Source organism: Chiloscyllium plagiosum, chromosome 10 (genome assembly GCF_004010195.1).
Source record: "Chiloscyllium plagiosum isolate BGI_BamShark_2017 chromosome 10, ASM401019v2, whole genome shotgun sequence".
Classification (NCBI taxonomy): Eukaryota; Metazoa; Chordata; class Chondrichthyes; order Orectolobiformes; family Hemiscylliidae; genus Chiloscyllium; species Chiloscyllium plagiosum.
The window spans coordinates 25,268,302-25,289,631 of record NC_057719.1 but is presented as its reverse complement, the minus strand read 5'-3'; the positions used below and the strand labels follow the sequence as shown (position 1 = coordinate 25,289,631).

The following is a 21,330-nucleotide window of genomic DNA, read 5'->3' as shown; positions in this document are numbered from 1 at the left end:
GGTTTGGAGGGATATGGGCCGGGTGCTGGCAGGTGGGACTAGATTGGGTTGGGATATCTGGTCGGCATGGACGGGTTGGACTGAAGGGTCTGTTTCCATGCTGTACATCTCTATGACTCTATCAGAAACTTTGAGTGTGAGGTTGGAGAAGTTGAGACTGTTTTGCTTTGAGAGGCAAAGGCTAAGAGGAGACCTAATAGAAGTTTTCAAATTCACAAGAGGTATGGATAGAGCAGATAGAAAGAAACAGTTCCCATTTATAAAAGAATCAAGAACAAGACAGCACTGATTTACAATAATTTGTAAATGTTGGAAACGTAATGTGAGAAAAGAATTTTCACACAATGAGTGGTGCAGGTCTGAAATGTCCTGCCAGGAGGGAAGTTCAATTGAGGCATTCCAAGGGGAATTAGATGATTATTTTATTAGAAATAATGTGCAATTGTATGGGGAAAGGGAATAGAACAGTTTTGAAGAAGGGTCACACGACTCAAAATGTTAACGCTGTCTTCCCTCCACTGACACGACCAGACCCGAGTTACTCCAGCAATTTTTGTTTTTGAATGTAATATTTGGGGTTTCCATATTTTTTCAGACTTTGCTACTAATTGGGCCACATGCACTAGCATTCAGTAGAATATCTGAAGCTTTAGGAAAAAAGAAAGAATTCAGTTGACAAAAAACACGCTATGAGTTATTCACAAGATGATTGAATATTCCTTTATAGCACAATGGTATTTCCAAATTTGTGATCGCCATCACCTAGCAGGTCAAGGATAAACAGGTGCAGAGAAATAGCATCACATCCAAGTTCCCTTCAAGTCACACACCGTGCTGACATACACATTTATCATTGTTATCTCTCTGGCACTGAGTCGAACATCCGAACTCTTTCCCAAACAGTGCTGTGGATATAGCTACACCACATTAGCTGCTGTCTTGAGAGGTAATCCAGGATGAGCAAGGAATACTGGCCTTGCTGGTGATGTTCACAGCCGTAGAATAATACTTTTTTTTAAAATTACAGGACAATCTTACTGAATAGCAGCATTTTTCCACCCAAAGCTTCATGTGACATACTATCCTTGCAGAGGGAATATAGGTAACTTGCTGTGGGGCTTCCCTTGATCCCTTGTCTGTAACAAACACATGTAGGGTTGAAATAGTTGCCCTTAGTCGTTCTCACATCACTGTGACTGACATCATCATCATGGATGTTGTTTTTAGGGAGAGAGTGCATTAAACCAAGTATTAATGACCATCATAGCAAATCTCTGCAACCAAAATAAAACTGTGCATAAAGATGGAAACATTAAAATTAACTAGGAAACTAAAAGAACAAAACTGAAGTAGTTTTGTGGATCTAAAACTAGATAAAAGCAACGTGCACAAATCTGCTTTAATGTGGTGCACAATGCAACAGCTACCAGTAAAAAAAACTTTAACAGGTCAAATCTCAACTTCAACAAAAAAAAAGGAGCCACAGTGCATTTTTATAATCAAAAACAAACATTGCAAGAATAATTACACAGGAGACTTGCTTAGTTAAAGCGTCCAGTTTTTCTTCATGGTGTACAGTATTCCCTCCCATTTCTTCAGCACCTTTCTCATTCTCTCCCTCTCCTCCTTCCACTGACCCCCAATCCCACTCAGTCCCTCTCCTTCTCCACACCTATTACTTCAGTCATTATTTGCGTGTTCCAGTCTTCCATTCTGTAGCTTATTTATTTCAACGTTTGATGCAGCTCAGGAAAAGGGGCAACACAGTATGATGTGACTGATAGGGTTAATTAGAAATGACCCTCTCTTTCCTCTCATCATTCCCCCTGCCACTCCTTCGAAACTTTGAACAACCCTGAACGTTCAAATCCTCTCGTCAGTATCCCCTCCATTTCACTCATGAGCTGCTGAGGGGTGAAACTCAGATTCTACTTCTGAATGTAGGGCCCACACATTTTCCAAGACAATGCCCAAACAGTGCATCGCTCATTTTTACTATTTGCTTTTTATAACAGCGTGTTCCCTCCCACAAGTTGAGGAATGCAGAAAGCATGAATGGCTATATTCAGCAGGACTGCTGGAAACACAACAGCAACAATTCATCCCTCTCAGTTTGTGCTGGTCAAGACAAGCAGCAATAATTCTGTCAAAGGATATGAAATGTGTGGGCTAGTGAATTTCCCAGAGGGGTCAAGGTGGATTTTCCAGTTCGAGGACACAGTACAGTGAGGCTGAAGTTGGAGTCTTAGAAACATTATTAATAGAAACAAATCATTGTCAACAGTGAAATAATCTTTAAAAAATGTCAAGGCATATGGACGAGGCATCTGAAAAACTGAGATTGAGATGATAATGCCCAGGGCCACCCACTTCCCTGTCTCAACTACGTCTCCATGCAATGTGTTGGATTCTGCCTTGACTATTTTTCAACCTGTTTTTGATAACCTTTTGACCTCTGGAAGATTGCTGTTGCTTTTCTGCCATCCCCAAAGAATATCTGGGCAATGTAAGCCAAAGGCAAGTTCAGGCCAGGTCCTGGGAATCAACTTCAAGTTGCCTAATAAAGGTAAGGCAGTGACCTCTACAAAATTTTCACAAGTTCTCTCTCCTCTTAGTCATCGCTGTACATTACAACAAAGACTACATTTCAAAAACATATTTCATTGACTGGTTGCCACTAGGGAAGGCCCAAGATCATGAAAGGTGTTATAAAGGTTCCCCTTGAAGGTCCTTGAATGTGCGATCACCTCCCAAATCTGTGACCATCTTTCATGCAGCTCCCACATTTCAATCCCTCTAATTCGATAATTACCTCAGCACCGTACTAAAATGTCTCTTTTCTAAAGCCACAAATCACATCTTATCTCACTATGACAATGAAAAGCTGTCCCTTCTCAGCTTTCAGACCAGTTGACAGCTTTTGACATGGTTGACCACATCATCCCCTTTCAACCTGCCTCTATTTGTCATCCAGCTGAGTGGGACTGCTCTTCCATGCTTTAATCCTTCTCCATTTAAATACACCTGAGAATCACTTGCACTGGTTTCTCCTCCTGCATTTTTTCCATAATCTCTGGTGTACCCAAGGACCAATCCTTGGAACACCTCTTATTTCCATTGAGACACATTCTGTTTCTCAATGACATCATTTGAAAGTGATAATGTTTGCTTATACACTGATAACCTGAAGATCTACCTCGCCGTTATCTCTCTCTCCCCCCCAGTGTTGAGTGCTGAATGGTTAGGAATATCCTTGAATGAAATATTGGGAAGTTAGCAATCAGTAGTTTTGAACATTGCTCTAAATTCTATTCCTTGCCACCAACTTCATTCTTCTCCCTGGGAATAGTTTGAAATTAAGCTGATCTAATTGTGAAACCAAAAGAATGGTAGTTGCTGGAAATCTGAAACAAAAACAGTTCTGAAGAAGGGTCACTGGGCCAGAAATGTTGACACTTTCTCTCTCCACAGATACTACCAGACCATTTGAGTTTCTCCAGCAATTTCCGTTTCTGGTGTAATACTGGCTTTATTAGCATCTGAGCCCTGGACTTGAAGGGCCTTTTCCCATACTACGAAATTCTAAATCACTCCACCATCGATGGTTGGGTCTTCCAATACGTAGGCCCTAATCGGAGATTTCCTCCCTGCAGCTCTGCCCCTCATTTTCTTCCATTTCAGACACTCCTTACCTCTTTGATAAACTTTTGATCACCTGACTTATTTGGCTCAATATCATATTGTATTTTATAATAGCCCTGTGGGACATTTTAAAGCATGGCATTTACATATGTTTTTGCTCTTCATGCAAGTGTCCTCTATTGTTATTCACCACAACAATACACAGTGAATGAAGGTGCCCCGATAGTAGCCTGGTTCCAGCTTATTGAAGGTGGGTGGTTCACAAATCAATCAGGGCCGACACTAACTCAGCACACTCTGCATCCCTCCTGATTAAAACCGAGTGTTGTCTCAGCATAGTGTGTTATTGGGTTTTCAGCCTTGAGGCAGCACATGTTTGTACATTCTCTGATAACCTTCTAAACAAGACCATATTTGGAGGTTCTGCAAATCAAACATCCAAGCTCCAATCAGACAAAGCTTCCTCCACAAGAGTGGCTCCTCCAAGTCTGTTTCAATATCTTTTAGCTAACTGTTCAGAAGATTTAGAAGTTTCCAGAATAGTTGGAGCGCTAAGCCCGCCTGAACAGCAAAGCAATCAAGTGAAGCTGCAGAACAAATCCTCTCTGACTTTTCATCTGGCTTGAGGGGCTGTCACAGGAACTATTTATAGATCTGAGGTGGAGCTCGTCCAACTAACTGGAGATAATCGGTGTGTTTGTTGGCCAGCTTTAAAGCACAATATCCTAGATCTCACTACCATAACAACAGAATTAGCAGCATTTTGAGAAGAAATATTTCCACAAAAGAATCCCAAGTTTCAAAGCACACTCCCCCCTCCCCCCCACCACTGTAAGAGACAAGCCAATGAAAACAGAGGCTAGGGCTTTCAGAGCTGGGCTCCAAGGAAATGAGGTTCTTAAAGGGGAAACTGATTTACAGCTACCCCACCATTCTATGGGAGAATGTCAGAGTGCAACAAGACGCAGTTGAATACAAAATGATTTGGCCAAGTGACATACTGCTTAGGGGAGCAATTTCAGTCAGAGATGATTTTAATAAGCAACTTAAAGCCCACTGGCACACACTCTAAGCTGCAGGGAAAACCTGTTTGGGTGCTAATTGGTTTGTTTAGATTTTTACACCTCATTGTCGCTTATCGCTGGTTTAGAAGCTCTAAGCTTTTCATGACTAATTTGGAAGATCAGAGGAATCATATGTAGATTCTGTTAAGAATTAGTGCCTCTGATTTTTGTAAAGTATTGCAGTATTCAGATAGTGATCGGTCTTAAAAGCGCAAGAGTAGGAATTTGAGTATTCTACAGAAAATGCCTGCTCTTATGATAGACTGATACTTAGGAAGTATTCACTGTAATGTAGGAGTGATCTCAACCTTTCTGTAAACTGTACAATTTGGGTGCAATGCTGACTGTGACAGACAGTTAGAATAGACTATATCAGATCCACCTATTTCTTAAACAAATCTTCTGTTTGCAATTATATTGATTCTAATTAACAGACAAACTCTGAGGACAGATCCAAGAACAGTTGACTTACGCTTTTCCTCAAAGTTTTCATAACCACAACCCGAGGATTTATCCGCTGTTTATCTCAGTTTTCAAAGTCTTCCCTAAATCACAACTTTAGGCTTTCAACTCCATACCAGAAATTAAATGCATAACCTTGACCAATACTTTTGGGTAGTACTGCATCTTCTAACCTGTCATCTTCAAGGTAAGTTGTTGAATGAATAGTTGGGTTATAAATCTCTGTATGTCTGCTTGAAATTAAACTTCAATTGCACGTTTCCTTTATGAACTAACAATGTTAAAGTTAAACCAGAATAACTATACATTCATCTCTTTTGCTTCTGAAAACTGATAACAATTACTGCACTTGAAAATTAATTTAATACTCTGTGGTCCTTTGAGACATTGCTTAGATGCATAGGACACTCCATGAATACTAGTCTTTTTTTAAAAAAAAATCTTTACCTCTGCAGTCACTATAAATGAATGTTTGCAAACTTTCCTCAGATGCTAACATTTGACAATACTAACAAAGAAACTCTGGACAAATTCAGTGTGTCTGCCTTACTCTTCACTGGCACAACTGCACAGAGAAAGAACAGCTAACTGTTACCAACTAATCCTGGACCTGTTATTGTACAAGTGTTCTAATGTCGATAAACTCTGGGAACATTCGTGCACATGAAGAAGCTTATACTTTTGTAGATTAAAACTAAAATACTGCAGATGTTGGAAATCTGAAATAAAAATCTTTAAGTGTTGGAGAAACTCAGCAGGTCTGGCAACATTGGAGGAGAGCCAAAGAACTGTACAGCCTAGAAACAGATCTTTTGGTCTAACTCGTTCATGCTGACCAGATTTCCTAATCTCAACTCGTCCCATTTGCCAGCATTTGGCCCATATCCCTCTAAACACTTCCTATTCGCACACACATCCCGATGCCTTTTAAGTATTGTAATTGCACCAGCCTCCACCATTTCCTTAAGCAGTTCATTCCATACATGCACCAACCTCTGCATGAAAACATTACCCCTTAAGGCCCTTTTAAATCTCAACCCTTTTTCCTTAAGCCCATACCCTCTAGTTTTGGACTCCCTAGCCTGGGGAAAAGATCTTGACTAATCACCCTATCCATGCCCCTCGTGATTTTGTAAACTTTTACAAGAGAAACAGAGATAAGGTTTCCAGTCTGATACGGCTGAAGAGTCAAATCAGATTCAAAATGCTAACTTGGTTTCCCTCGCTACAGATGCTGCCAGACCAGACTTTGAGTTTTTTCAGCATTTTCAGTTTTTATTTGAATGTTTGTAGCTTTTCGTAACAGAATGATTTCCAAAAGTGAGTCAGAAACTGTGTTAATAAAAATCTCAAAGTCCACCAACATAAAAATAGATCTTATTGAAATGCTTTGAACAAAAGAAGAAAATAGACTTGTCTCTCACATATCACGGAGTTAGAAGCAATAAACTCTTCACAAATTAAATATAAGAATCAAGTGCATCAAATATAGATTATTCAAAGAAAGGTAACCAGAATATTTCAGTTTCCAAATGGTACAGATATGTATGTAAACATAGTGGAAAGGCAACTTTTTCCAAGGAAAATGGGTCTCAGTGTAACAAAGTTATTTCTTACAAATCCTGTGTGTTGTCACTCACCTCATGAGAGTTGGTGCCATGTGCCACTCTGGTTTTGCAAACTATGAAAAGAAACAGGGTAACGTTAAAACGTATAGAGTGACCAAGAGAACGGCCTGAGAAACTGCCCCATGCCTCATCCTCTGAAGTGGTTTTTAAATGAGTGTAGCTTTAATTGCAGAAACAATGACCATTGTGTAAATCAAAGCATAAAACTTTGGTCCATTATAGTTTGGCCAACAATATCTCAGTTGTACAATATGTGGCTACACAGAACCAGCACATATTACTTAAACTGTAGAAATAACCCAAAAAAGTATGAGAAACAGGCCATTCAGCCCAATCAGGTACGGTTGTTATTTGCAATCCTTTCATCTTACCTTCAACCATTACTCTCTATCCCTTTGGCCATCTATGTTTTTTCTAATTTCCCGTGAAGTGCATTTACAGTGTTCACTTCCATCATACACCACATTCGCACCACTCTTTCAGGTGAGGTAGGTTTTTTTCCCCCCTGAATTCTGAACTGGATTTCTTGGTGACTACCTTGTAAGGGCTGGTGGGTGGAAAGGGGGAGGAAGAGTGGAGGCAGTTAGCTCACTTGGCTGGACTGCTACTTTGTGATATTGAAGGCGGCTTACACCTGAAATGTTGATATCTCTGCCTCCTGATGCTGCCTGGCTTGCTGTGTTCTTCCAACCTCCAGCTGGTCTACCTTGGATGTCAGCATCTGCAGTTTTTTTTGTCTCTAACCAAGTTTGTAATACTGGCTGACACCAACCCCATGGCTTCAATTCTTGTACTGGCTGAGATCACCATGAAAGTCACAACTTCTCAACCTCTCCCCTTGCCTGAGATATGGTGATCTTCAAGGATAAACTCACCCATCAATCGTCTTTCTTTAATGAAGGAGCAGTGGTCCCCTAAGACTATGCCAACTTTACTCTTGTTATTGGGTCTCTAATCATGTTTTTTTCACCACAGGAGGAAGCATTTCCTCTGTATCTGCTCTATCAAAACCACTCAAATTTTAAAACACATTTTAAAAAGTTATCCCACAGCCTCCTTTTTTTAAAAAAAGTTAAACTCACAACACCAGGCTATAGTCCAACGCGTTTAATTGGAAGCATTAGCTTTCAGAGCGCTGTTCCTTCATCAGGTCATTGTGGAGGTATTTTATGTTACTCCACAAACACCTGACGAAAGAGCAGCGCTCCGAAAGCTAGTGCTTCCAATTAAACCTGTTGGACTATAACTTAGTACTGGGTGATTTTTAAATTTTGTACACCCAAGTCCAACACCAGCACCTCCAAATCCTTTTTTTTAAAAAATATAGTTTGTTTATTCTCTCTTCAATGAATACCCACGCAATTCTGTATTTCTATTCTCTAAACGCTCCCAATGCCTTTTTATAATACTGATCATGAGTGAGACAATATTGCACTATTCAAAGGAATGAAGTATCAGAGGAATTTAGCTTTTGTGATCATACCAAAGGCCAGGGCTCCTTGGCATAATGACTATATGCAACACCAAAATACAGGTCAGCAGGTTTGTACAGTGGAGGGCATTGAGAACACACCAAATTTTGCTGCACTTTCAGAGTAAATAAAACAAAAGTAAGTTTACAGCTAGATTTGAATTATTTCCTTGAATAGATTGTTTACTTATAAAGTACACTATGTTTGTTTTCTTGCTACATACTAACCCAGTGTCCTAGCAGTCTGTCATTAGGTCTGTTCAAAATACTGAGGAGAAAGTGAGGATTGCAGATGCTGGAGACTCAGAGTCGAAAAGCAGGAATGTGAAGGACTTATGCCTGAAATGTCAACTCTCCTGCTCCTCGGATGCTGCCTGACCTGCTGTGCTTTTTCCAGCGCCACACTGTTTAAAGTACTTAATCAATCAACACTCTTCAACTGTTAATCTTTAACTGTACAATTAACATAATATTGACAGGAAGGAGAAATGAAATTCAGTGCAGACACGATCATCTGTATGGGTTCCTTCACCGTAACAATTCTGGGGTTTTGGGATCAAGTTGTAGAGATTGAAATGAGGTCAGCCAGGTGGATCTCATAGAACATGAGCTCCCTGTTAATCTGGTCCAATCAGGCAGCCGTGGCTGATAGATATAAACAGGAGTTTGGATCAGAAATTGGCTAGCTGAGAGAAGACAGAGGGTGGTGGTTGAAATATTTACTCTGGAGCTCAGTTACCAGTGGTGTGCTGCAGGGATCTGCATTGGGGCCACTGCTGTTTGTCATTTTTATAAATGATATGGATGTGGACATACAAGGATGGGTTAGTAAATTTGCAGATGACACTAAGGTAGGCAGAGTTGTGGATAGTGCCGAAGGATGTTGTGGGTTACAGAGGGACATAGGTAAGATGAGAGCTGGGCTGAGAAGTGGCAAATAGAGTTTAATGCGGAAAAGTGTGAGGTAGTTTAGAAGAAGTAACAGGAATGCAGAGTACTTGGCTAATGGTAAAAGTCTTGGCAGTGTGGATGAACAGAGAGATCTGTGTCCTGGTGCATAAATCCCTGAAAGTTGCCACCCAGGTTGATAGGGTTGTTAAGAAGGCATATGGAGTGTTGACATCAATTGGTAGGGGGATTGAGTTTCAGAGCCAAAAGGCCATGTTTCAGCTGGACAAGACACTGGGCTCGCCACACCTGGAGTACTGTGTGCAGTTCTGGTCACCACGTTATAGGAAGCATGTGGAAGCTTTGGAAAGGGTTCAGAAGAGATTTACTAGGATGTTGCCTGGTACGGAAGGAAGGTCTTACATGGAAAGCTGTTTTGTTCGAAAGAAGAAGGTTGAGAGGTGACTTAAGACATAAGATAATCAGAGGGTTAGGGTGGATGGTGAAAGCCTTTTTCCTCGGATAGTGAAGGCTAATACGAGGGGACATAGTTTTAAATTGGGAGGTTATAGATTTAGGACAGATATTAGGGGTAGTTTCTTTACTCAGTAGTAAAGGTGTGGAATGGCCTGCTTGCAACAGTAGTAGACTCATTGATGTTAAGGGCATTTAAATGGGTATTGGACATACATATGGATAACAATGGAATGGTATAGGTTAGATGGGCATCAGATTAATTTCACAGGTCGGTGCAACAGAGGGCCGAAGGGCCTGTACTATGCTGTAATGTTCTATGTATATGAGTGTCAGAGATTGTTTAGTCTCAGAGCCAACTCTGAGCTAGCTGGGTCAGTGTCGTGTACAATGCTCGTGTGACTTAGGTAACAGGATACCAGCCTTCCTGGAGTTATTTCACAAGCGCTCACAGGTTAACCTCATTTTATGCTTTCAGGATACTTACTAATCAACTGGTTCAGAAATGTTATTGCGCACCTCTTGAACAAATGGGAGTTGAACCTGGATCTCTTGGATTAGAGGTAGGAACACTATGACTGTGCCACAAAAATACCTCATAATTCCTTTTTAAAATGTTTATAGATTAAAAGTAGATTATCCATGTAATTGACTGGGCACCAAGAGATGTCAGTAGGAATAATGGCAAAATATTCAGCAATTTTTCAAAAGTATTATTTTAGAAGGAATGATTTCTAACATTGCCATGTGATGGTGGGACAGGAGAAAGGTGGGCAGCTTGGCAAGTCTCCTTGCTTCCAGAACAAAATAACAATTTATGTATGCCTTATGTAGAAGCTGACAGAAGAAGTTCATGACAATCACCAGTCCACTTCAAGATTGTTAAAAAATGTTTGAACTGATTTGTAAGGAAGTTGCACAGTAAGCCAGCAGCTGCTTCTTGTGTTTTGCTTTAGTTTCTGAACACTTACTGAATGGGAATGTCAGCTTGTGCTTCGTAATCTCTGCCAAAGTGTCCTCCCCACACTGACTGCTGAGCTCCATAAAGGGAGGGGAACAAATTCTCTCATCTGTAAAAGAAGATTGCATAGTTTTATCAGAAAATGCTTGTAGGAGAGAGGGCCCAGTTTTGAGCAAACCTTTCAGCAAATCTTGCACCCAGTTTCATCAAACAGTTTTGGCTCTTTGAAGAGAAAATCCAAGGCAAGATGTCACATTATCTATGTATATTGTGACAAAGGAGACTACATGGTCATTGGTCCTCTGTACCTTCAACATACTCTTTGTGCATCAGCAATAATATCACTCTGATGTGCAGAAGAGCATATTCAAAGTTGCAAATTTGCAATTGATCAACCTGATGAAAATTCAGATACTTTTAACAATTGTGGTGGTGCTCTGATGCGCTTCAGTGGTCAATCTGATAAAATTATTTGGCCAATCAGCCCCTTGAGCTTGCTATGAAATTCAATAAATTAATGGCCTATCTGATGGTTGCCTTAAATCTACACTTCTACCTACCCCCAATACTTTACAAACCCCTTTCTCAACAAGAATCTACCTATGCCTTATAAATAGATATTTAAGGACACTGCTTCTGTCACATTTTTCAGGATGAGTTCCAAAGACTCAAGATTTCACCACCTCTGTTTTAGAAGACTGACCATGACCCTACAGGATCAGTAACATCTGTGGAGAGAAAAGCAAAGTTAACATTTCAAGTCCAGTGAGCACTGTCCGAAGTTATTTTACCTTATCTTTTTGTAGCCTCTCTTCACACTTGCTGATGACACAAATATTGGTTGAAAAGAAAGTCTCAACAGCATTTTCATCCCCTCATCTTAGTCACTTATACAAAATTGCAAACAGTTGAAGTCCCAGAACTAATCCCACTAGTGTATTGTGAACCTGGAAACGGACCCATTTACGTCAATTCTCCATTTTCAGTTCCTTCCCTGAAGGGCCTGCGTGAACCATATGGGTTTTTATTATCCCCACAATTGGCAAAAGTTTAATAGTTATCATTAAACTCTATTTCAGATTTTTTTAAAAACTCAATTCAAAGTCCACCATCTGCCATAGCAGGAAGTGAACTCAGTTCCCCAAAACATTACCTGGATCATTGGATAATTAGGCCATTGCTTCCCCATAACCTTTAAATGTGGTCGTTACACCAATAGACTTTCTTTTATTTTGATTCAATTGAGCAAAGATTGGCTGTTTCTGGGAGAGACAGAAAATGAGACCACTTCCCCATTATGGATCAATTAGAATGAGACACAGGGAAATTATTGAATACAATTTTGATAGGGCTAACACTAGGTTATTTGAACTGTAAAATGGACTAGAAAGAAATAAAAGGATAAATTGGGAATTCCTATTTGTTTTACAAACAAGACTATTTTCTGCATCAGTCTGCTTCTGTTCTGAGGAAGGAAGCATTGCTTAACGTTGCTGTGAGAAATGAAATGGGTCGTGTTGGTTTATTGAGTAAAAGAACAACTGGTAAATCCAGCTCAAAACATAATCAAAATCAATATGAAATAGAAAAGGATAAGAACTTTCAAAGGTTAAAATACCAAGACCAAAGTTCCACTGAGGCACACAAGAATTTGTTCCAAATTAACTACGCAGAAAAAGACGATACACAGCAAAGGATCATATATGAGATGGATAGAATACTGAACAGATCTACTCTTAAAAATCAGAAGTTGTTTGCAATTCTCATGCTAAAGAAATTAAAACTAAGTATGAAAAGGCAAAGACGGAATATGAAAAGGGAATCTGAAGGTATTTATGAGCCTTTTACCAATAAACAAAACTTTAAGGATAGGCCCCAATCAGGAACAAAAGGGGAAAATCTAATTCTGGAGGCCGAAGATCAGGTAGAGTGCTCACTGTAATTAAAAAGATTGATCAGACAGCTACTTGCAGAATCGATATGTACATTATTATACCTGAAAATCAGGACGTTGCTGTTCGAATTGTTCAGCTGCTTCAAGGGTTTTGCTACATAAGTATCTCATCAAGAAATCGGACATAGAAAAACATGCAACAGTAGGAAAAATATCCATGCAACATCCACTAAACAGGCTAGAGATGTGTTTCTCCAAGTGTAAATTCTCATTTCTCCAGATCATAATTGCTGTTGAAGAGTCAATTTTTGTTTTTACTTTTCCTCTCTCTCTGCCCATATAAATACACACAAATTATTTATCAACTACTTCACAAGAGATTCCATTGGACAAGAACCTCTATAACTTGCACTTTTCAGACTTTGCACAGTTCACACAGAAACTAAGCCACAATTTAATTAATTACTGCTAACCACAAATCAGCATAAGATGTATAAATAATAAATCTTAGTGAATCTGAGCAGGAGACACATCTGGAGAGATGGCGGTGGTTTTAAGCTGGATGCTTTCAGCCTGCAAATGAAACTTGGAGTGATAATTGGTTTCTGGAAAAAATCATTATGGCAACAGATCCTGTACTGTGATTGCAATACAAATAAAACAGCAAGCATAATTCACAGCATAATTCACAACATACTTATAGGCAGTCAAAATAAAATAATAAAAGGATGGCATAATTATGAATATTTAAGTACACAAATAATTCCAATATGTTGCAAATGTAGGCTATTCAGAAGTCCATATGTATTGATATTGTGCACTTAAGTGAATAGGCAGAAATTGTATGAAAACATGACAGCTGCAACCCATATTTCAGTCTTGACCTGTTCCATTGGCCACATTTCAAGCTCCTCAATAAGTGAAATATTGAAACTTCAAGTGGAGCGCTGTGTCACACAGTGTCAAAAGAAGCGAAGTGATGGTTAATCTCCTTACAATACAAACGACTTGTGTATATATTCCCTTGGTTAAAATGGAAAGTGCACTTTAGAACAATAAAATTCTGTGTATTTGGTGTGACTGCATCCATTTCAACAAAGATTAATTCCACATAAAGTGAATTCAGAATAAACACCAACCGACTGATGGGTCCTGGCAGGGGAAGCAGAAATGCCAAGATTTTCTGAATCAGTCCACACTTAAAAAAAAACAACTGCTCTTTTGTATAACAAAATCAGTTAGGAGCACACAGATCCCAATGGGCTTGGACCAACTGCAATGGGCTAATCTCATTCGACAGAGTCCAATTTAAATTAGTGTTTATCACCATTAATTGTTAGGTCAACTTGGTGCTGTTTATGGTCTCCCTAGTCTTTGCAATTCCTATTGTAAACTGTACTTTCCACATTTTTACAAGAAACAATCCTGTTTTAATGTACTTAAATGTACTCAATGTACTTAAGGCAGGATCCGAGTAGATCTCTGTACATGTGGCAAAACCTACTGAATAATAAGCTGGGGGGTCATGGACTGGCTGGACCGAAGGGTCTGTTTCCAAGCTGTATCACTCTATGACTTTAATTACTAGGGCTTGTACTTCATAGAATGCCTACAGTGTGGAAACCGGCCACTTGGCTCTTCAAGTCCACACTGACCCACTGAAGAGCATCCCACCCAGACCTGCCCACCACTCCATTCTTTGCCTGTAATGCTACATTTCCCATGGCTCATCCACCTAAACTGCACATCCCTAAACACTACAGGGCAATTTAGCACGGCCAATCCACCTAACCTGCACATCTTTGGACTGGAAAGGAAACCAATGCAGGCACAGGGAGAATGTGTAAACTCCACAGGGGAAGTCACCTGAGTGCAGAATTGAACCCGGGTTCCTGACACTGAGGCAGTAGTGCTAACCACTGAGCCATCTTGCTTCCCCAAACTTCTGTCTGCTATCTCAGGAGCACTGCCTTAAGGTGGGCTCTTACAGACATCAGTTTTGAAAAAGAGGCTTGGTTGGGATGTTTCTCACAGAAGACTGCTTCTCAATACTCCCAAATGTATGCTCTCACATTAAGTACAACCATTTCAGCAAAGTATCAGAACACAGTCAATGCTGCAGGGTCGCACTCCAATAATGGTGTTTTTCCAAAAGAACAGAAGATAACTAGAATTGGAAAGGAAACAGTGTTTTCCAACTGCTCGTGTTTCCTTCCAACCAAACGTTTACAATGACCTCCGATAGGACTCTCCGATCAGTCAATGAAGGTGGGACTAACGCAGGGAACGGCTGGCTCTGTGTTTTTCTCATAGGGTTGGAATGTCTTGTTGCTGTGCAACATTCTTTTCAGCAGCCTGACTGAGACATGTCAAATCTCACCAATATGTGAAAGGTAAACTGGGCAAACTGCCTTGCAACTCCAAAGTAGGTTTCTGGCAGAGTAAAGCCAGTAACAGGTTATAGTACTGTCTGACAATTCTAAACAATCAAAATTATGCTTCAAACAAAAATGAGGGCGATTGGTTGCATTGCTGATCTTCAGAATGCTGGACTTTCAGCTGAGGGAGACAGGTGTCTGATTTTATTTCAAAACAGCAATTATATCTGAGCTTTGGTGATTATTAACTGGGGTAAACTTAATAAAAGAAGTTAAATTGTAAATTAAATTGTAAATTGAAGAGTCAGGTTTGTTATGGCAACCTGGCTGCCTGAGGAGCACACAATAATCTGTCTTAGACATTAGAAGTGGGTTTAAAAGACAAGTGGTCTGGCACATGAATAGGGAATCTTTCGAAGGATATGGGCTAAATGCGGGCTAATGAGGCTAGTTTAGTTTGGGGAAACTTGGTCAGTATGGACGAGTCTGTTTCCATGCTGAATGACTAATAGGAGTGAAACAAGATGTTGAGGAATGGAATGCAGTTTCACAAGGTGTCAATTGGTGGCGCACAGAGGTACATTCAGGACATCTTCAAAGGTTTGTTATCAGATTGCTCAAAGTTCCTTTGAAACTTGCCTGAATGTGTGTGTTTTTGGACAGAGTGTTTCTCTTCTTAGCTTTAAACCTATTTTGATCTCCAAACACAGACAACAGTGAGCAACTTCCCCAGGGGAGGGGAGGGAAGGGGAGTGGTGAGACAAAGATACAGCCAGGCAGGAACTAAGTGTTCAGAACAAGGCTTTGTTCAGACAATACTAAAAAGTCCCTTATCAATTGTGGACCAATAGCTACAGTCAAAACCAAGGCTGGAAGACAAAGAAAATTCAAACTGCCTGATTACAACACAGTTAGGCCAAATAACAGATAGTGAGCTTGTTAACAGTTCTGGTCTGACTCAAAACACAGTTTTTAAAAATATAATAAACTAAGGCCATGATTTTGACATATGAAACTCGCTGTCTTGGAATCAGAAAACTGAACTGCCTATTTTACTTGTATTGTGATGTGAGGTAGGAGCATCAGTTAGAGATGCATATTAAACAACTGTTCTGTTGTGCAAGAAAAATGTCACATTCATTAATATGAAATACTACTTCAGCAAAGCAATGACATGTGCATGATACAAAAGAGAATATCCTGTTACCCCCTTAGACAACAGGGTTTATGACCTAAAAGGCTTAATGCTGAGCAGTGCATCAAACATCAACTACGGTCAGGTCATATGGGCAGACATGGAACAGCCTAGGATCTTGAAGCAGCCAGTGTGACCATTTGAGGTCTTCCTCAGAGTCTCTGCAACAGTGTCTATTACATCAGCACTGCCATTTTAATCAACCTGTTCAGAGATCTTACGGAACTTGAACACTGAACTTCTGGCCTGTTGACACTACCTCTGAGAGACAAGAACCCCTATCACGTCAGTGTAACTTGTACAGAACTACTCCCATGTAATAAACAACAACACCTATAAGACAAGAGCCTCTTCTTGTTAGACCATCAACCAACTTTCCTCTATCACTTTAGACCAAGCAGGTCCCCTAAATCCCTGCCTTGATAGAAAATGGTGACAGCAAATCAACTTTATAGTGAACAATTGCACAAAGAGCACATGCAACATGACAGCCAACAGTACTGAATGCTCATACAACACAGCAGCAAACTGTGCAGCTTCCATTTAGCTAGCTCCTACGTGCAGGCATCAGTAGGAAGAGCTGAATATTCACAAGCCCCACAGAAGGGAATCCCATGCTAAGATTCAAAAAGGCAGAATCGACAGTCAGTGGCAAAAGTATTTCAAACCTGGTAAGAGAAATGCAGAGGGGTGTGTGTTCAAAACTCTCTGAAACTGCATTAGTAGCTCCAAGACATTCACAGAATATTTTGTGTGTGTTAATAGTCTGCAGAACAGTCCTGGGTGGAGGTGCAACCAGATAGGCAAATGAACACTGGAAGAATAAAATTAAACTTGTGTTTCGAGCACCAATTGCATTTTACAATTGTAGACAACTTGCAGGTATATTAGAGAAGACAAGTGACTGCAGCTTCACTTCAGGAAGATGTCCTGGGCAGGATATACTGGGGATATTTGGGGATAACCAGGTACAGAGCTAGAGTTCAGTTAGCAATGTGATGGTCTGGAATTTTCAAGGACTTTGAAGATCTTAAAGAAGATTGTGAAACCTGTGAAGATGCTGCATTGGCAGGAATTGTTCTTCACTGCTATCAACATAAAGGAACATTCAGCTTTTAAGAGTCAGCAAGGCTTGTGAGAAAACACAAGCAACCAGAAAACCATAAGTAGCGTACTCCATTTGAGCTCATTAATAAATCCTTAAGTAACATAACCGAGGCCATAACATCAATCACAAGATCATCAGAGCATCACAAATAGAGTTGTTCAGGCTGGAACAATCTTCCATAAATGGTAACTGATGCAAATTCAATTGTAAATTTTAACTTGGAGCTTGATATTTAGTTTAACCAAAAGCATTTTAGATAAAAGTCCACTCCACGTGCAAGACGAGTAAACAAACAATTGGGGCTTAGGCCTATACTTTGTGCTTAACATGTTCTGCTTAGAAAAACTATACTCACACTGGGAGTCAGACTCAATTTGTCACCTCAGAAATGCACGTTTTACCCACTTCATCTGTTAATGCAAGAGGTCAAGCAGGGTCTACAGGCTGCACAGTCAAGATGTTTAAGACACTGTCACCCTAACTGTAGTATGCACTGGAAATCTAGTTCCACTATTCACACACTCTTCAAAACCCTAACTCTAATCCTATCATACTTTTATCAAGTATGCAAAATTCACCAATTTACCCTTTAGACCCAAATTCACAGAAAGCATGGACCAGTTAACAAGAACAACTGTTTATAGCAAATAAATAAATTCAAGCTAAAAGTCCCCCCTGCCCTGACACACACACACACAGATATTTTTGGTGTCAAGACCGTTCATTACCTATTTATTGATGTCCATTCTCAATATCCTTCACTTTCATTGCAGAACGCACAGAGCAACTGGTCCACAAATTATAAAAGCTATTAGCTACATGTCAAAAACTACCATTTACAGCAATTGGTGAGAGAAATCAAACAGGCTTTTTTTTCATGAAGAGAGAGAGAGAGAGAGAGACAGGCAGGCAGAGACAGATAAGAGACAAACAGAGACAGAAAGAAAGAAAGAGCATCACCTTCCCTTTATGGGTCAAAGAAAGGAAGATGGAGTTAAGTCAAAGATCTCATTCATTGGAAACATAGGCTTCAGGGACTAAATGTACTACTCCTGTTATGTAGATAGCTCTGGCACAGTGTATACAGATCCAGTCACAGACAAAATATCCTGGGACATGAACCCAGAATATTGTGACTCAGTCTTAAAGAGGTTACCATCTGATTCTGGCTGACTCTTCAAGTTCTCGCTGATTGAATTGTCACCTTTAACCACCTGACCTTTCACCTATCTGCCAGTTAATGGCACCCACTCATCCTGTTTAGATAGAAAAAGTTCAAAGGCAAGGGACTGGGAACTATCCTTCATACCCAACAGGAAAACATGGCATTACAGCTGAATTAATAGGATAATAATAAAAATGTGGCTATAACAAAATGGATTTTAATTTGTCAGGCTCAAAATCACATTTCTTAAAACCAGATTCACTTCACGACTGGGCCATGGAGAAACAGTGAGCAACTTATATGCTGGCAGCTTAGTGATGGTTCATTTGTTGCAATCCCAGAGACAAAGGGCAAACCTTCTTCCCTTTCTATGCACATCCTTAAACAAGCGAGCAGCGTCTGGTTTTCCACTTCCCGGTCATCCTGCAGATCCAAGATAAACAAGCCTGAATTTTCCACCTTGCTGATCACAGGGTCTCAAAATCAGGTGCCCTACTGTCCAACAAATTCAATTTGTCCCTCACCTTTACAAAATGAGATTAAAACACTTAATAGAGTTTCATACAAGCAAACAATGAGGAAAACTTAAAGCAGCCTTTGAGCAGCAACAGCAGCTCATGAACTTTCCGCAGGATTAATACTGCACAGACAATGGGCTCACTGTTGTCCAGGCAGAGTCAGCTGTGACAACATCACTGTACGATCATGAAAGAAAAAAGCTCACTGTCAATCTGTGTGAACGCCCTGTGATTCAGTTCGGTGGCTTTATTCAACAAAGGCTGTGGTATTCTACCTAATGCAAGGTTATCATCCAACTTAACAGTGAACTGTTTATAAGAAGAATGTAAATTGCAGGAAATACAGTTTAACTGCCTTCAGAAGTCAGCAGGTGAGTAAAAACAGTGAACATAAATTATTATATTGCATGCTCATGATGATTTTGCTGGGTCTGGGTTCATAACAAAGACTAATGAACACATTGGAGCAAGTTCAAGGGCACTTACTACTTCCCAAGGCTGATACATTTATTTAGCAGCTTTAACAGGAATATATTGTAAAAGAGTGGGCACAAGATTTATGAGCAAACAGCCTTGGAAGAGAAAGGTGTCAGGGATATTCATAGAGGCCAAACTGATGAAGGCGGTTTTGTTTATGAGGAGGGTGGGGGATGGAGTTTAATGTTGAAGGGCAGGGATTGATTTAGAACATCAGCTTGAATGGGGAGCAAGTAAATCAGGAGTCAGGAGTCTGGTGGGAAATGGGGGTCGATCGTATTTAATTGAATGCCAATCAGCAGGAACTCCACCAGATTGTTGGCATGTGAATAAAACTGACCACAGGTAGTTCTACTATAATGTACATTTCATCAGCACAAATTGGCTATAATGCAATTGATGACTTGTGCATGTTATTTGGATAACACTAACTTTCTACTGAACAGTTATGGTGATTTTCGATTAGTGACCTTCTATAGCACAATCTTCTATAGCGATTTTCTATTGCACAATTTTCTATAGAGCAAGGTCGCAGATGAACAGAACTGTCACATTATAGCAGAGCAACCTGCATATTCCATCACTGGGCAATGGGAAACCACAAAGACCCTGATCAAATGGTGGAAGAGAAAAAAAAAATAAACAATGTATGTGAGCTTTAGATATGACAGTTCTCTAAATTTTGATTTCCATTGTTGCTTTCATTGCAGACTGACCTGTGGTCAGTGTATTCACACCCCAGCAATTTGATGGGCGTCCTGCCGATTGTTATTAAATTTAATGCCATTGACCCCACAAACAGAAAAGTTAAATGCACTATTCCAAAAAAAATTTCTAAAATGTTGCACATTGTTCTTCCTTTCAGATAGGCAATGGTTAATGTCAGCTCCTTTCCACATTCTGATGAATAGATACAGCAATCCACTTCAGCAGCAGCACCAATGAAGCAGCTTCTATATTCAGGCCGAGACAAAAGTTCTTTTAATGTCGAGGTACAATCTTTCCCATTGGCTGTGGAACAGTGCAGCCTGCTTATCTGATTGTGACAGGAAAACAGGGATCATTACACTGGGCTTTTTCTCCTGTGACAGAAAATGCGAACAATAATTAAAATTATTAGACCGCATCGCCAGCGTTCAAGTTTGAGATGATGATGATGACGTTCAGGGGCTTTCAATGAACACTTTATGACCCAGATGCAGAGTTCCTGTTCAAGCAGACGCCATGGATATCTTCTGAAGTTGCTCCAATTTAAAACTGGAGAACAGCAGAAGAATCATTAGTTCACAACTGACATGCTGGAAAACCCCATTAATGTCCCTATTTCACAAGAGGAAACCACTTAGAAAACTATATCGGTTTGTAACACGTGTCTTTGCGGTTAAAAACGTTGCCGGGGACTTTACAGTTCATTTTATCACATCTGAAAAATGTGAAGGTGTGACTAGAACAAACACTATTCAATCAGAGCAGATATTTCAATTCAGAACACAAAGACTGTAAATGGGGAGAATGCAAGCTTATTGGGCTGAATGGCCTGTTTCCATGCAACAAATTTTATATGAAAACGTGAAATAAGAAACTTAAAAATTGTGTTTATTTAATAGATCCGATCTTAAAGCCTCTGTGGAAGGCCACTAGGTTGTGAAGGGACAGTGGTCCCTCTTCTTATTTGAGATGATAATCTGCTAGGGACAATTCGCAAAGTGAGCTGGCTCTTTCATTGATCTCATATTAGTCACTGTGCATTGTTATGATGGGTGTATATTGTAGGGTTTCAGATTTCATAAACAAATCTGAGACACCTTTACAGGTGCACTGGAAGAGCAGGAACACATTTGTATTAAGAAGCTACTTTCATGCATTGACTGACAATATAGAGAAGCATGAAGTTGAAGTTGAAGAGGGATTTCAAACATCTGCATCAATTCTTAGTATCAAAGAGATATGCAGCACGGAAATAGATGCTTCAGTCCAACTCGTCCATGCCATCCTGATATCCTAA

The 21,330-nt window shown here is 39.9% G+C and overlaps 1 protein-coding gene across 2 annotated transcripts in view; it reads right to left on the bottom strand.

Moving 5' to 3' along the window:
- Nucleotides 1-21,330, bottom strand: part of itpk1a (inositol-tetrakisphosphate 1-kinase a) — a 229,390-nt gene that overhangs the window by 27,859 nt on the left and 180,201 nt on the right. For both annotated transcript variants that reach the window (XM_043697201.1, XM_043697200.1), the window contains exons 6-7: nucleotides 10,601-10,699; nucleotides 6,809-6,849 (exon numbers count right to left, since the gene is read on the bottom strand). In XM_043697201.1, the coding sequence (XP_043553136.1) occupies nucleotides 6,809-6,849; nucleotides 10,601-10,699 (140 nt within the window). The remainder of the gene's footprint in view (nucleotides 1-6,808; nucleotides 6,850-10,600; nucleotides 10,700-21,330) is intronic.